General features: G+C 43.1%; 1 protein-coding gene across 1 annotated transcript; it reads right to left on the bottom strand.

Moving 5' to 3' along the window:
* Window positions 1-6,836: 6,836 nt before the first annotated feature.
* On the bottom strand, window positions 6,837-10,756 carry LCN9 (lipocalin 9). The gene is made up of 7 exons (XM_044265112.1): window positions 10,598-10,756; window positions 10,127-10,263; window positions 9,353-9,426; window positions 8,566-8,676; window positions 8,109-8,210; window positions 7,923-7,968; window positions 6,837-6,976 (listed from the first exon to the last, which is right to left on the bottom strand). Exons 1-7 carry the CDS (start codon window positions 10,688-10,690, stop codon window positions 6,967-6,969), a joined length of 573 nt encoding a protein of 190 aa, XP_044121047.1. The 5' UTR covers window positions 10,691-10,756; the 3' UTR covers window positions 6,837-6,966.
* Between the last annotated feature and the right edge of the window lie 4,544 nt (window positions 10,757-15,300).

Raw genomic sequence — 15,300 nt, 5'->3', positions numbered from 1 at the left:
TCAAGACAGTCCTGATATTTGCAGGAGAGCCGTAAAAGGACAGCTTGCAAATAGCCCCTTGTCCCACAGTGATATGCTCGAAGGCTCATTTTACTGAAGGTGCGCTGCAGGGACAAGCCTGTCTGCTTGGGGGAAATGCGGCACGAATAACTACAGTAAATAATCGGGGGGGAGAGGCCATGTATAGAAACAGGGGCTGGCAATCTGCTTCTGAAGGGCCAGAGAGTAACTATTTTAGTTTTTGTTGACTAAGAGGCAAAATCAAAGATATTATGTAGGTACTGACATAATAATACAGAAAGCACATTGTTGATGAGACTTAAAATATAATATTGAGTACAATTTATTTTTAACAGAGGCCTATTGGTTAGAAGAATGGATTTGGGAGGGATAATATTTTGCTTAATTGGGGTTGAAAACCAGTGTTCCTAACATGTTCTTAGCTCACAGGCTATACAGAAATAGGCAGATGGAAGGATTTGGCCTATAGACCATGGTGTGCCAACCCCTGGGATAGAAACTATTGTTTCAATGTTTAAAATTGGCCCGAGGTTCTGGCTAACATTACAGGGAGAGAAAAAAGGGGGAGGGGAGAGAGACTTGAACGGATCAGAAGACATATATTGACACTCTTCGCAGATAATATGACCATACGCCTATAAAACCAACAGAATCCATAAAGTATTAGAACTGATTTTGTTGTAACTAATCAAAAATTGTCATCAAGCTTGCTAAAGCAATCAACTTATGAAAACCAATACCATTTCTCTATAGCCAGCGAAAACTCATGATAACAACTAGCGGTTACAAAAACCAAAAACCAAAACAGAGAGTCGAAGCATATAGGAATCACCAACCATGAATACACAAGAAGATTACTAAGGAGAAAACTTTAAAACTAAAAAAAAAAAAAAAAAAAAAAAAAAAAAGACATAGAAGATGATCTGAATAAATTGGCAGACTTGGGGTTCACTTTGTGTTGGTTCAGTGAACCCTGTGTCAGTCTTATGACCTTCAAAACTTGTGCTGTGGTGACTTGTTAAGCAAAACAGAAAATCAGGGGTGCCTGGGTGGCTCAGTGAGTTAAGGCCTCTGCCTTCGGCTCAGGTCATGGTCTCAGGGTCCTGGGATGGAGCCCTGCATTGGGCTCTCTGCTCGGCAGGGAGCCTGCTTCTTCCTCTCTCTGCCTGCCTCTCTGCTTACTGGTGATCTCTGTCTGTGAAATAAATAAATAAAATCTTTAAAACAAAACAAAACAAAAACAGAAAATCAACCTGGGACACATGTCTCCCATTCCACTGGATGCAAATACACTTTCCTTGCTATATTTTGAGGCCCAAGCAGAGTTTCCTTGCATATATTTTTAACTCCTGGAAGGAAACGTGGCATATATGACCTACTGAGTAATCCTAATTCACACTTGTCTGCCTTTGAAATATTGCTCACTGGAGCTCTTTGCAGCAAATTTATTTCCCTTCCTTTACTCAATTTGTTTTCAGGCCCTAAGAATGTGTTGATGGCCAGTAAGGTGATAGTTAGGATGATAAGAAATAAAAACAAAAACCTTAGGATTGGGGCGCCTGGGTGGCTCAGTGGGTTAAAGCCTCTGCCTTCAGCGTAGGTCATGATCCCAGGGTCCTGGGATCGAGCCCCGCATCAGGCTCTCTGCTCAGCAGGGAGCCTGCTGTCTCCTCTGTCTCTCTGCCTGCCTCTCTGCCTACCTGTAATCTCTGTCAAATAAATAAATAAATAATCTTAAAAACAAAAAAAAAAACAACCTTAGGATTTAAGTATCATGGTGGAGAATTCCTGGTCAGACTTGGCTGGGAGCTGGGACCTCCAGTTCCTGAACAAAGTGTACCAAGAAGCAGTAGCATAGCTCCTGGTAGTGGCAGGTTCCGCCATCTTTTGTAGGATTCCTGATTCCATTAGATATTCTAGAAGATGTTTAAATGAGTTGAAAGATCCCCCGGGGCTCCAAGCACCCCGGAATGGACCCCTTCTCAGGAGGAGACCCCCGGACCCAAAAACCAAGCCGAGTCCACTGATCAGATGCAAACAGCACGAGGTTTATTGAGTTGACACAGGTACCTGCGGGCGGTCAAGTCTTAGGAAGACTCGCGCGCCAGCCCTTTGTTCAGGGCCTTTTTATGGGGTTTGGGGAAGCAAAAGCATACGTACAGAAGCAGAAACATAGTTACAAGGTTCTTATTGGCTGGTTTGAATGTAAGGCATACTCGGTGTTTGTAGATTGGCTTTGAAGGACCCCGGCACGCGAAGAGAAAGGTGGGGAGGAGGAGTGAGGAGGGGGAGTTGGACCTTATTACTCAGCAGAGAAGCATCCTGCCTACGTGACTAGGCCCACGTACCTAGGCGACCCCCCTTGCCTATGTGACTATGCGCATAAAGTATCCTGTTGAAACAGGAGACCAGTATCACCCCCTAAAAGCCAAGTGGTTACAGAAAGGCAAGGGAGTGGTTAAACAATTAACTGGGGGAGGGGTCTAACAGGGGAAGGGCGAGTGATTACAGAAAAGCCAAGAAGCAGTTAGTTAATCAAAGGCTGGGGGGGGGTGTCTATATGCGGAGTCTTTCAGAGTTTGAAAACATGATGCCTTTCTCTCTGTATGTATTTTTGGTGAAATAACCCACTTGGGTTGACATCAGCAAGATGGCGGAAGAGGCGGTGTGAGCCCTCATCCCCTCACAGAATCACCTGTTTCAGGCACCACTCGTGGGTGAGAATCCCTCGGTGGGAGTTGGGAAGTACACCTGGGAGGTTCCAGCACCCAGGTGGAGCAACATAATCTAAGACTAGAAACACCGAAGAAAGTTAAAAGAATAGTTTCACTTCACCTGTGTTACGGCACCCCCTGGGTGGCACAGCATTGGCGTCTCTGGGAGCTCATAAGAAAGCAGAATCTCAGGGAGGGTCACGGCTTCTTTACCCCAAAGTGAAGCAGTTGTAAGCGCGGCTGTGAAGTGACAGTCAAGTCTTAGTAGGACAGAAGTAGGACATAAGGCTGTGCTGTAAAAAGTCACAAGCCTGCAGGCAAAGGTGTTACGGTCCATTGCACCCAAATCCTTTGTTTCCAATGGGCTCAAAGTAACCACTTTAAATTAAGAAAGGCAGATGGGGTGGGAAGGGCATAAATGTCAATCTAGAAAATCCCGGTGTTTCCAGGCTTAAATCTATGCTTGAATAAGATTTTGGGGGATCTGGTTATCCATTCAGGAGAAGTCAAGCGTTAAACGCATCGAAAGCCTGCTACTGTCTTTGAAGACATTTGCATTGCCAAAAGAAATTTAGGTCTGGCCTGTAGCAAAAGCATGTGACTCTTTAATCCTCAAAGTAATCTCTCCAAGCTTTGACAAGTGGAACGTGGGTGTGGCTGATGATGCAATGAACCAGAAGCTCCCAGAGCCGGGGGCCACAGAGGACAGTGGGCATGAGACCACGTTTCCACCGCATTCTCCTTTCTCTCACTTCCTACAACTCCGCTTAACCACACGGCTGAAGACAACTGTCCTAGAGTTGGAGAAATAAGATAGAAAGAACAGAATTGCCAGCCCACTTGGAACTCTTGCTTCAGATTATTCATGGGAGGGCAAAATTAATTCTATCTTCATTATAGATTATGGTAGGGTTCCCCCTCCTTTTTTTCTTTTTCTTTTTTTTTTTAATAGCAGGCAAGGTAGATAAACTAATGAAGTGTCCCAAACTGAGATCTTGAGGTCCTTCCCCACTACACCGGTTCCTCCAGCTGACTGGAGAAAATGGCAATTCCATTCTCCTAGTTGTCCAGGCCAGACTCCTTGGAGGGTCCTATGTCCTAGCCCCTAAGCATGCATAGCATTAAAGCAGACCTAGCATTTGTGATTTAGCTTGGTGCCTTCCAGAATTCCAGGCAGCACATGCATGGAGTAGGTCCCGGTTCTAGTCCTAAAAAGATTAATACTCTTCAACCAAAGATCACCAGGAACATACTGGAGTTGAACAAGTTGGGTTAATTACTGCAGAAAGGAAGAGTGTCACCATGGGGAACCATGAGCATCTCGGTAAGAGAGGGTTAGGAAGAACCTACTACAGGATTTGGGGAGGATCTGGGGAAATTCTTGATTGGGTGCAGACAGAAAGCAGGGGCGAGTCAGATTGGTTATCTTAATAAATCTTACCCATAAGGAGAGGACATGAACCTGAGGATAAACATGTAGAATTCACTCATTTTAGGAGAGAGAGGGCATATTTGCGCAACGTCCTTGTTTTTATGATCTCAGAGTGACGTAGTCTGATGTTGATGTTTGATGAGGTTGCTGATGTCTAATTGGATCAACAGTGGTCCAGCTGTGAGCATCATGGCCAACTTGTGATAACACAGAAGCCTAGTGGTGGGAGTCAGGCTGGTTCCAGAATAGCAGGGCCTTTTTTTTTCCTTCTTAAATGGGTGTTGGTATCTCCTTTGCAGGCCACAGGCAGTCAGCTTCCTTCTGTGGCCCTGCTGGCCACTGTGACACTTGCTCCCAACCCTGCACGAGTCACTGCATGAGGGACCCAGCTCTGTACTCAGAACCCAGAGGACTGGGCTCTGCTGCTCTGGCTTATTTGCCCACATCATTTCTTTCTTCCCCTGCCTTGCCCTTCCATTTCCAGAAAGACTGCTCTGCTTCTGATCTACAGACACCTTCACTCCTTGCTTTCCAGTGTTCTGAACATTTCTTGGCTCATTTGCATCAAATGTCTGGAGGTGGAGGGTAGGTCTCATGTGAGCTCAAGCTGCCATCTTGACCTGAGAACAACAGGGGGTCTTTCTGTGCCTCCCTCTTGGCTGTCATATGATGCTATCCAGCCATCTCCTGTCATTAATGGGGCCTTCCTTGTATTGTTATTGTTGGTAATGTCTTAAGTGTTCTCAAGGGTATGTTAAACCATGCCCCTCTGGGTATTAGCTGTTCTATCCCTGAAGTGTTAACATTTAAAAATGAGGGGGTTCTATGGGGCACCTGGGTTGCTCAGTCGGTTAAGCATCTGCCTTTGGCTCAGGTCATGATCTCAGGGTCCAGGGACCAAGCCCTGCATCAGGCTCCCTGCTAAGTGGGGAGTCTGCCTCTGCCCCTCCCCTCAACTCGTGCTCTCTTTCTCTCTTGCTTTCTCTCTCTCTCTCAAATAAATAAATAAAATCTTTTTTTCTTTGACATAAATAAAATCTTTATTTCTTTATTTATTAAATTAAATTTAATTAAATTATTTCTTTATTTATTAAATTAAATAAAGATTAAATAATCTTTCTTTCTTTGACATAAATAAAAAAAAATAAAATCTTTTTTCTTAATCAGTTAAGCTTTTTAAAAAATATTTTATTTATTTATTTCACACAGAAAGATCACAAGTAGGCAGAGTGGCAGGTAGAGAGAGGGGGAAGCAGGCTCCCTGCTGAGCAGAGAGCCCGATCCCAGGACCCTGAGACTATGACCTGAGCTGAAGGCAGAGGCTTAACCCACTGAGCCACCCAGGTGCCCCCAAAATCTTCAAAAAAGAAAAAAAGAGGAGTCTTAGGGGCACTTGGGTGGCTCAATAAGTTAAACATCTGATTCTTTTGATTTTGGCTCAGGTTGTGATCTCAGGGTACTGGGATTGAGCCCCAGGTTGAGCTCCATGCTCAGTGGGGAGTCTGCTTAAGATTCTCTCTCTCGCTCTGCCCCCTTAAATCAATCAATCAATCAATCAATCTTTTTAGGAAATGAGGGGTCCTAGATTTTCTTGAGATCTGACGTCAGAGAGATGGCTACTCCATCTGACAGACTTGTTGCATCACTGTGTGGTGCACCTGAAACTACTGTAACATTGTGTGTCAACCATCCTTCAGTTAAAGAAAAAAATGAGGGATCTCCCCCTGACTAGTTGACTTTTTACATAGCCTTTCGCCATATTTTAGCCAAGCAGACCAAATGCTGAAGTCTGGAGCAGTAAGTCTGAACCTAACTTATTCTTCTGACCTGGAGGCAGAGTACAATGTGGGGAGAGCCACATGCCTCTAAAGTCTTCCCTCATTAGCCTTATGTCCTTAATGACCAAGGCATTCCTTTTGTATGACAACCCCACCCAGGTCTTGCTAAGTTTTACGCTATTGCAAAAGGTTTGTAAGTGGAGGCGGATCTTTAATTTCCCTTTCTCCAAAGCTCATAAGCTCCCCCAAAAAGAGGCTGATGGCATTTTGGCCCCCTTGATGCCTCCTGACTGTATCAAGTGCAAACTGTGGAACATAGGGATTGCTCACACTTCATAGAATTTCACTCAGTATGTTCACAGTAGATAAGTGTAGTGATTGAAAGAGCTTTACCAAGAGAATGGAAGGACACTGACCATCTCCTAAGATGAATGACATGGAGAAGCTGAGAAATGGGGACATGTCCTGAAACATGTTGAGCTGGTACCAAGGTCAGCAGCATCTGTCTGTCAGCACCATTGAAAAAGAGAATTCTAGGATGGGGCAAACTCTGGGCATGGCTGTCTTATCAGGTCACTAAGAAATAGACAAATCAAAGGGTAAGTGGCATTCACAGGGACAGATCATTACTACAGAGGAGGGAGAAACTCAGGAACGATTCTGAGAAGCTAGAGAAAGACTGTGGGTTCAGAGGTCACCCCCCCATTCGTTTGTCGTCAGCCCCACGTCTCTCATATACACAAAGACAAACCACAGGACTGCAAGGCTAATCATTTATTGCCCAGGTAGAAGAAGGTCTTATTCATGGTAGAGTTCTCCTGGGTATGGCAAAGAGAGTTGGAAGTTAGGAGGAAATCTTTGATTCTTGGTCGGTTGATGAGTTTTCCTAGACAATTAGGGAGGATCCTGAAAGTGCAGACAGAGCTAATTCTTCCACAAGTGATAATGGAAATCAAAACTTGTTACTAGATGGCGTGGGGACCATGGAAGGGAAGATCCTGGAGCCCAGATGAGGAAGTATTCACTCAGCACTAAATCAGCAGATGAAAAAGAGAACACAGAAATGTATTAAGCACTTCATGGATTGAATTAGAAGCAAAAAAAAAAAAATTTATTATCAAGCCAAATGGTGAAAAAGAAGATATCAACCTGTGTTCTAACCTACATTATTTGCCAGAATAGGGGAAGGAGGGCAATGAGTAAATGCCTTTTTTTTTCTGTTGCTGATTCCATCTTAATCTTCCCCAAACTGAATCTATGAAACAAAGAAAGGAAGCAAACAGGGATGCTAGGCTTGTTTCTGCCATCTTCAGCAAGAGACATTTTGAAGAGTTTTAGATAAATGGAGAGATAATGGCAAAGCCATAGCTACCTTTAATAAAGGCTGACTTTATGCAACCCACATTATCTTAACGAAGCTCCACAATATATCTAAGCTAGGAAACCAAAGAGAAAATTCAGAGTCTATTTTCCAGCTTACAAGACAAGCAGGCATTCACACAGCTCTAGTCTGAGATGAGAAGTTAAAGATGTGCAGAGATTGAAGGAAGAAATGTTTGCCATACATTAGAGGGTGAGATGGCTTCTGGGCACAGAAGATATACCATGAACACAGAAATGGGTGTTAGCACGAATATTCAGGAATGTGTGAAACTCACACCCTGTTACTCTTTCCCCCTTTTCAAATGTTTAAGTCTTAATCATTTTTAGCACGTCATCAGTCTTTTCACCAGCATTATGTCCGAGAGGTAGCTCAGTAGGGGAGACATTGTTGTTCCCCTTGTATTTTTTATGTCATTTGTTCAAAAGCTCATGGTAGGAGTGAGTCCTGAACCCAGCCACTCCAATTCCACATCTCAAGCTCTCCCCATAAGCTTCCTTACCAAATTATTTTCATTATCATCTTTAGACACAAACCCCTAATGCTTCTGGAAGGCACTCATCCCTGGGCCACCCTCTCCACCAGAGACCACCAACCTGGAGTCCTGGTCCTCTTCGCTCCCCTGGGCCTGGAGACAGCGATCTGGAAAGACAGAGCACATGAGAATACTGACCCCAGGGTAAGACAAAAGGGACTGATTGGGGGGATTGTCTTCTCTTGGTTTTTTCCCCTTCAGTAACATCGGAATTTAGGAAGGGAAAACCAAAAATGGCTAAACTTACCAACTCTGGTCAGGTCGAGTATGTTTTCCTTAACAATTCCATGTTTTTGGCAATATTTCACAAACCTTTTCTTGACTTCTTCACTCACGTCTGGTTCTCGAGCTATGGGAAGAGTGACAGGAACTGTTGTGTCTTAAGTATGTCACTGAGGCTCGTGATGGGGTGGCTCCAGATGGACGGGGAAATGGAGAGCACTGATTGGGTGCCTAGGTGGAAGTCTTGGGGATGAGTTATAACCTGTCTTGAATGTGACATCTTCAGGATATACTTCTGGCATGATGAAAGATGTTATCATTTTCCCATCACCAAATCTGAGGGATTACCAAAGGTGAGCATCTGTCTTCAGGGGAGCTAAGACATTCCAGGATAAAATTGGGAGGACTGCTTTGTCTCCAGGCTTACCTTCCTTCTTCTCCCTCCCCACCCCAAGATGAGTGTCAGGGTGAAAATACTCTACCATAGAGTTCCATCAGTTGGAATGTGTGCTCCTCCTTGAAATTCACAAGATGAAATATAATATAGTCAGTGTAGTCTGTTTCAACAATGCTAAATAAATTGTATCCATCATCTGTGGAGGAAATAGAATACAGCTCAGAGCTTGTGTAGTCCATGGGAAGCAAGGGAAACCCTTTACCTGGTCTCATCCACAAAACAATTTCAAGGGCATATGGTGGAAGAGATAGAGTGTGATATCTAATGCCCTCATCTACATCTCCCGTGGGCTTCATGAGGCAACATCCCAAGGGATATTGGTACAATGACTACTAGTAGTAGAAAAATTTAACCAAAGTGTCAACTTAATGCTCTATCCTCCTCCCTGAGACTCACCTACCACTCCTGACCATCTCTGCCAACACTGGTTCTCTGTCCTCTCTACAAGCCCCACTGGCTTTCCATACCCAATACTATATGCTGAGCCATGTGCTCTGGCAATGGCCCACCAGACATCATCAGAAATTGGGCAGGGAGTGAGCTGTCCTGCCACTTGTTTTTCTGCCAATTTTCTTTCCTTGGTGGACGGATATATAACCAAACTGCCTTCATTATCTGATGGTATGATGTGCCAGGCATTGGCTTTTGTATGCAAGATTCTTCCCGATTCAGGATATTGTCTATCAGATGGCCCGCATTATGTCATGTGAATAAACACTGATCAGGAATGGGTCAAGATCCTGAAGATATTGGGGTTTAGTAAATTCTTGGGCTTGGAAGTAGAATATAGAAAGACATTTTCATGTACTTACACACAACACTATATTCACCATCCTTTTCTGTTTTGTCAGTAACCAGAGAAATTTCAGTACACTTTCCATCCACTCTGTAAAACAGAATAAGCTGACATTCCAGAGTATTGATGGACTGGCTCTCTCACACTCTACTTATGAGTTTCTGATTCTACTTAACTGTTGAACACTTTGGGGGTGCAGTTTCCAAAGAGCTTTTATTTGCATTACTTCACTTCAGGTGACACTTTAAGAATGAATCAATGGTTTCCATCACTGGTCTTCTGCCACCATTTCCCACTATTACTACAAACACCTGGTCAGATAATTAGCCATGGACTTGCCATGTGCCGACCTCTCAGAAAAGTGCTCTACAAACATTATCTCACATGATCCTTGCAAAACACCACAAGGGAATTATTATTATCCTCTTTACCCAAGGGAAAGTTGGGGTGGAAAAAGATGAAGTTTCTTGGTCATACAGGTAGAAAGAGAGAGGTTCAAGGGAGAGATAGGGTGCCAATTCCAAATCTTGTGCTCCAAACCTATGCCACACTCCTTATGATTCTGAAACTTTCTACCCCTTACCTCCTCTACTCCTGCTTTAATATATTTCTGTCATGATTCTTTTCTCTGAGTCTAGAAAAGGCCCAGGTTCTCTAGGTCCTGGATCAGTATGAGGTAATGGGCTCTGATTTTGAGTACAGAGCCGGGATGTATGTGTATGCCTGTGTGCCCCACGCAGAGGTCCAACGCCATATTCAGACTCTCCCAAGTAAAAAAGGCCACACTTACTTTGTATACATGTTAAAGAGCAGAGAAGAATTGCTCAGGACTTCGATGTGTTTCACAAAAACTCTCATGCTACCACCTTCTTCTATCTTTTCCCTGACATCAGAGGCCAAGAGAATGGAATACCAATATCCAGAAATCTGCAATAAATCAATAAAATGATTGGGTAAGAAAAGAGGAAAGGGAACACCACAGAGACACACGTGTCTCTGTGAATCCTGGCCTGTGGGCTGGGACTCATGATGGTGACATGAACATGGAATTAGACCTCAGGTCAATTGGTGCCACATCTAGGGCTCTTTCGACTGTCCCTCCAGGGAGAAGAGAGGTTCCCCCAAACATTGCCATCTTTTCACATGGGACAACTGCTCTTAGTGGAAAGTCTGAGCACCAGCCCTCCAGTACGGCCATGTTGCCCCAGATTCCTCCATACTATCCCCCAGGTACGAAGCTACTGCACTCTACCAACTTTACCTGCGAATCATCGAAGTTTCTTCTCACAACATCATTTCCTTCCTCGTGGGCACAGACTAGAATCAGCCCCAGACCCAGCAACAGCAGCTTCATCTTGGCAGGAGAGGGTACTGTCTTCCCCACAGTCGCTGAGAGGGAGTCTCTCCTGGATAGTGGCTCCACTCCTCAGCTCCTCTGTTTTTGTATCTGGTCTGGATCTGGTTTTTTTTTTTTTTTTTGTCCAGGGGACACCACCTTTCCTCCTCCCACTCCGTGAAATGGTCTGTCATTCACTGGTGTGGAGCCAAGAATTGTTCTTGCCCTTTTAAAACTTGGCAGTCTCATCTCTTGTAGATCTACTTGGTGGCCTTAAATTTCCGAAAATATATACGCAAGAAAAATAGTGGGGAAAAAAAAGAGCTGCCTTTTGGAACTAAATTTAACCATAGATCTGGCTTGAAATCAGAAAGGCGATGATGTGTGGTGGGAACGCATTGTAAATGGGAAGAGGAGTGTGTAGGGGTCTATATTCGACCACTCACATAGGGTGCAGAATTGGGCATGCCGCTCCATTGTTATTAATTTCAGAAGCAAAGAAACTATCTCTACCAAAGATGATAGTACCTTTCATGAAACATTAAAATAGAGTTGATCAAAGTAGGATCAAATAAAATAATGAAATATGGCTTCTGGTATTCAGTATATTTTAATTTCTTTTCCTTATTCTCTGAACCACTGTGGTTTCCCCCTTCCCCCACAATAAACGGACAAATTGTTTAACCCTGTGTATACCTCACTAGACCACAGGGCCTTGTAAGAGAGATGGAGAAGTGCAAGATGTCATCTGTTCCTGCAGGCAACCTTCAATGGAGTTGGGGAAATGCTTCATCTCCTCAATGAAAACTTGATTCTACAAGCGTATGAAATAACCCAACTGAGCAAGACTAAGTCCAAACCATCATAGGTCAGAAAAGGGATAACACGGAGGAGGTGGTATCAGGTAGAAAGGGCTTAAGAACCTGGCTTTGAAGTTAATGTAGATTTGGGCTTCCTTCCTATCTCTGCCATTTTAAAGCCATAAGGCTTCAAAATCTATTCTTCAAAATCTTCAAAATATATTATTCCAAAATATATTCCTCATAGATTACTATAGGGATTCGAGGGATGATGTGTGTAGAACCCTCAGCGTAATATCTGGCACATACTGGCCAGAGAATTATTCCTGGAGTTGGCGTAGGTCTTGAAAGTTAGGGAGGGTAAGAAGATGCGGAGGGCATGTGGGAAGAGCGTTGCAGGTGAGTAGGGTCTTGGCCCCCAGCTGGGGCTTGTCAAACACTGTGGTTCATTTATGCCTTGCGCCTTGCCCCCTTCTGCACTTCCCCCCAAAATAGAAAGAGGCTGGTGTCATGGATGGGGCTGTGCACAAGGCAGTGAACCTAGGAACTGTGGCATTCTATCTGCAGCTCCACTGAAAGAGGCACTTCAGGAACACCTGGGTGGCTCACTCGGTTAAGTATCTCACTCTTGATTTTGGCTCAGGTCATGATCTCAGGGTCCTGAGATAGAGCCCCACATCAGGTTCTGTGCTCAGTGCAGAGTCTGCTTGAGATTCTCTCTCTCTCTCTCTCTCCCTTCTCCTCCTGTGCTAGCTCCCTCGCTCTTTCTCTCAAATAAATAAATAAATCTTAAAAAAAAAAAAAAAAAGGTCATGCCAGCCCCTGTGACTATTCCTAATTCCTGCTCAACCAGAGTCCAGGCACTGGGATTTTGAGTTCTATGTAACTTTAGCCACTATGGGTTGGCTATGGGTTTTCCTGCCCCTTGATGGAAGACTTGACCTTGAATTGGTGGCAAAGGCTGTGTACATTACTTCCTCCATTCACTTAAGCAACGTCACTATCACAGTAGGGACTTTTTTTTGCTAGAAACTGGAAAATAGATTTTAAATTTATATGAAAATGCAAAGGGTCTAGAATAGCCAAGACAAATTTGGAAATGATGAACAAGTTGGAAGATTAACAATATTCTATTTCAAGATTTTTAAATAAAACTACCATAGGAAAGACAGTGTGGTATAAGCATGATCAACACCTATATGGATGACTGACTAATTTTTGTCATAGGATATGATATTTTTAACAAATGATGCTATAACAGTTGGCTATCCATGCAGTGAGATGAATTTCAATCCTTACATCATATACAAAACTTAACACAAAATGGATCATAGACATAAACTGGAAACCTAAACTACAAACTTTTCAAACAGAACAGAGGAGAAAATATCTGTCACCCTATGTTAGGCAAAGATTTTCTAGATACAATACCAAAAGGATGAGTCCTAAAACAGCAATTTCATAAATAGGATAGCATCAAAATTAAACAGTTCTGTTCTATAAAAGTCACAAAAGAATGAAAGAGACAATTTGGGAGAAAACACTTGCAATAATATATATAATAATTATATATATATATATAATAAATATATATTTATATATATTTTATATATTTATATAATATATATTATATATAATATATATATAAATTTGTCTTGTTTGCAAGACAATAGTAATGAAGATGAGGAATAAAAGGGGAAAGACTAAAATGTGATTTGACTCAATTAAAGACTGACCACTTAAACCCAGGAGCAGAGACAGAATTTCTTCCCTTCAGATGAGTGGAGCATAAGCTTTAACAGACATCCATCCTTTCCCAGTCCAGTGGAGAGGGAGAGAGAGGGTCTCTGGGAAGTCAAGGTTTTGTGGGGAAAGAGCTGAGAATGGACTTGCCCTTCCAGCTTATGGGCCCCAAGACATGGACCCCTTCCCTTCTGCTAGGGGACAAACAGCACCTCTGATGAGGCCGTCTCAGCCAGCACAATGACAGCAGATGGGCTAAGGGTACTTTTTTTTGCCTCTGACGCTGTATTGGGAAGCTAGTCTTTGTACCTTATCTTTTATGGGATCAGCTGAGTAAGGTCCTGACTCTTGTTAAGGGTAGCCAATCATTCCAGGGATGAACTGCCTAGGCCCCAAATATCTACCCATCTTTTAAGACCAGAGAGCAAATAGTCAATCCTATAGCCACATTTCAAACATGAAGCCTGAATCCAAATTGCTATATTACAGTAAAGTTGCACTAGCAACTTTTATATTTAAGGCTTTCAGGCTTCATCAAACTTAGGAACAATCTGGTAATCAAAGAAAGAAGGTCCTGTTCAAAGTCACATTTGTTCAAGGATGGGATTGTGCCAGAATTCACTCACCAAGGCAAACAGTTACAATGAGGAGGCAACAGTACAAATATCATCTGTCCAAGAGCCTGATATACAAAAACAATATTTTAATGTCAGAAATAGAGTCATAACTCAGTATTAGATAAGTGCTTTATAAATATCCTTTCATTTAATCCTCATAGGAGCTTTATATGATAGGGATTATCCTGTTTTACAGAGGTATGCACTAAGATTCAGAGAGGTTAAGTAAGCAGACCAGGATCACACGGTCAGTCTGTAGGAGAACCCGTATTTGAAGCTAAGACTGTCTGATCCCAAAACCCCGACTCTTAAGACTTCATCTGTCGAAGATCAAAGCTTGATGTTTCTAACATGAAGGACGAGTGGAACAGGAACAAGCAATGCTTTAGACGCTCAGAGGCATCTGCCTGGTGGTTACAACTGGGGAGGCCACATGTGGATTTCTCAGAAACGTAGAAATCTGGGTGGAGCCGCCAAGAGTCTGACCCGGTGAAGAACATGTAACAACTCTTCTTAGTAAATGGATATTTGCTAATTGAATGGATGATATGAAAAGACTGTTCTTCTTATAAGGAATTAGGAGGTACTTCCATACCAAAGAGGAGAAGTTCTTCCCTTTCATTCATGGCTTCAAATGAAGAACCCGGTCACCAACACATTAGGACTTCCTCACACAACACCAGATACAGGATATTTTATAAGTGATCCAAGAGAAGGGTGACAGTCTTCCATGCGGTTGAGAAATGATTGGTCTACATTGTGACTCAGCGTGTGGGCAAGGGCTTATGGAATCCATATCTGAATGGATAACAATCCATTTAGAGCCAGGAACTTGACTGAAACAAACTGGCTGACTGGAAATGGACTTAGTGACCTTGTCTTCAGTCATACTTTCAATGAATTGAACAGATCACTCACTGAGAAAGCCAGTGGGAACATCCAAGCCGTGTTATATAATATCAAAACATTCTCAGTGCCAAGAATAGGAAGAAACACAAGCTTATTTAATTCATGTGCCAGAATGGAACTATTTTTTGGTCCCTAGCACCCAGCGTGATTATTTATTCTCTTGGTACCAACTCAAATCCAGTTCAAAAATACCCACGACCTTTATGAATGAAAGGTTGCTTGGGGCTAACAACATACCATCTGTGTCAGCTGGCTCCTCTGGAAAGCAGATACTGAGACAGATTTGGGGTGTAAAAGGCTTACCAGAGAGCAACATTTGTGAAAGGAAAAAGGAGGAGGCAGGATTACAGAGGATTAGGAAAAGGTGACATAGATCCAACAAAAGTTGTCAGCCCAGTGGGAAGCTCTGAAGGATGTTGGAAGAGTCCTGCGTCAGGCAGAAATTAGATAGGACTTTGTACCACAGACATGTTCGGTCATTGGCCGGAGCCACCTCAAGAAGACCAGTACCTCAGCTCAAGAACTGAGGCAAATCTGAGCAGTGGAGGCTGTCAGCTAA

This window comes from Neovison vison, chromosome 9 (genome assembly GCF_020171115.1).
Source record: "Neovison vison isolate M4711 chromosome 9, ASM_NN_V1, whole genome shotgun sequence".
Lineage (NCBI taxonomy): Eukaryota > Metazoa > Chordata > Mammalia > Carnivora > Mustelidae > Neogale > Neogale vison.
The sequence above is the reverse complement of the archived record's forward strand: the minus strand, read 5'-3'. Positions and strand labels throughout refer to the sequence as shown.